This window comes from Physeter macrocephalus, chromosome 9 (assembly GCF_002837175.3).
Source record: "Physeter macrocephalus isolate SW-GA chromosome 9, ASM283717v5, whole genome shotgun sequence".
In the NCBI taxonomy this organism is placed as follows: Eukaryota; Metazoa; Chordata; class Mammalia; order Artiodactyla; family Physeteridae; genus Physeter; species Physeter macrocephalus.
This window is the reverse complement of record NC_041222.1, coordinates 27,345,758-27,347,439: the sequence shown is the minus strand read 5'-3', so window position 1 is coordinate 27,347,439 and position 1,682 is coordinate 27,345,758. Positions and strand designations below refer to the sequence as shown.

The window sequence follows — 1,682 nt, the reverse complement described above, 5'->3', positions numbered from 1 at the left end:
AAAAAAAAAAAAAATAATAACGTTTTCCCCCTTTGGTGGTATTACATATTCTCAGCATCAAGCAGTAATGTTGCCGTTCATAAAGATTGCTTAAGAATAAAACCATGTTGTTTTATCAGGATTAGCAAATTCTCCAGTCCAAAACAAGAGGAACTCAATTTAATGCAGTTTGTAATAGTCACAACATTATAGTAGTCTCAACAGTGACTGCTGGTTTGCAGCAAAAAGTGGGTTAAGAAAAATAAAAGCCCTATTTTTCTTAGTTGGTACATTTATTAAAAATATAGACTAATGGTCCTGTGCTTAAATGACATGGTTGTGCGCTGGATTCAATAAAACATAACTAATGGAAAGGAACTCTTCAACAAATATACTCCAGACAGAAGTAAAAAAAGTACACAGAAATGACTCACACGACAGTGCCGTTGCAGACATAATTCCCTTATAATTAATACTTGCTAGAAAACGGAGTTTGACATCATGTACAATAACACCAACATTCACCGAAGCTGAATATCACAGGTACGTCTCTTCATACTTCCCAAATAGTTTTATCTTTTAGCTATAAAGGTCAGTTACCAGAGCCAAACTTGTTCTTAACAAGTAGAATTTTTACATCCATTTAATCAAAGAGTCTCTTACATCTTTCTGGGTCTATTCATCTGCAGATAGCAGTAGAAACTGTAACCAGGTTCTTCATATCATGCATTCACAAGTGAAGCCCACTCTTCATATGCTGTCCAATTTCTTTAAGATAAAAGGAGCTGAAAGAAAAATAAATCCAGAATTTGTTTTTAGATCCAGATAATTACAAGTTACATATGGAATTACAAGATTGGGAGATAAACCTTATAGTTCAACATATTTTTCAAAACAACTCCAAATGTGGCCAAGCCTCTGCCTGCACACCCAGCCAAAGGGAATCACTGTCTTTCAAGGTAGTCCATCCCACTGTCATGCAACTAGAATTATTACAAAGTTCATTTTTCACTCTATAAAATCTTTTCTCCAGGTAGTTCTCGCTGTTAGGACGATAAAGAGGAAATCCAATCCTCCTTCAAATGACAAGCCTTTACTTTTTTTTGTTTGTTTGTTTTTGCGGTACGCGGGCCTCTCACTACTGTGGCCTCTCCCGTTGCGGAGCACAGGCTCTTGTAAAACTGAAACTCTGTAGCTATTAAACAGTAATTCCCCATTCCCCCGCTCCTCCCTTTTTTGAGGAACCACTATACCGTGCTCCATAGCAGCTATACCATTTTACATTTCCGGCAACAGTGCACAAGCGTTCTTCTCCACATCCTTGCCAACAGTTTTTTTGTTAGTAGCCATCCTAGTGGGTGTGAAGTGGTATCTTGCTGTAGTTTTATTTTGCATTTCCCTAACGATTAATGATGCTGAGCATCTTTTCATGTGCTTATTTTGGCCATGGCACTGTTACACAAGGCAGTAATATCACTTCTTTTGATCCCTGTGACAACACTTCTTTGTTTTCTAGACATTTGTATCTTCACCACCCTACTCATAATAACTGACGTAGGACTGTATCAGATGTGAACAGGAGCATGTAAATGTCGTATAACTAATCAGTGGGGGAACCAAAATATGTGTCCAGCTCTTCTGGATCCCTACTGCACTGTTTTCCCCCACTCTCTTTCAAATGTTTTTTGTTTGTTTGTTTGTTT

The 1,682-nt window shown here is 37.6% G+C and overlaps 1 protein-coding gene across 1 annotated transcript in view; it reads right to left on the bottom strand.

Moving 5' to 3' along the window:
- Positions 1–415: 415 nt before the first annotated feature.
- The window catches only part of TOMM5 (translocase of outer mitochondrial membrane 5), a 3,878-nt gene continuing 2,611 nt past the window's right edge, over positions 416–1,682 (bottom strand). Inside the window, exon 2 of the mRNA XM_007108839.4 lies at positions 416–764. Coding sequence (XP_007108901.1) covers positions 730–764 — 35 coding nt within the window. The 3' untranslated portion in view covers positions 416–729. The remainder of the gene's footprint in view (positions 765–1,682) is intronic.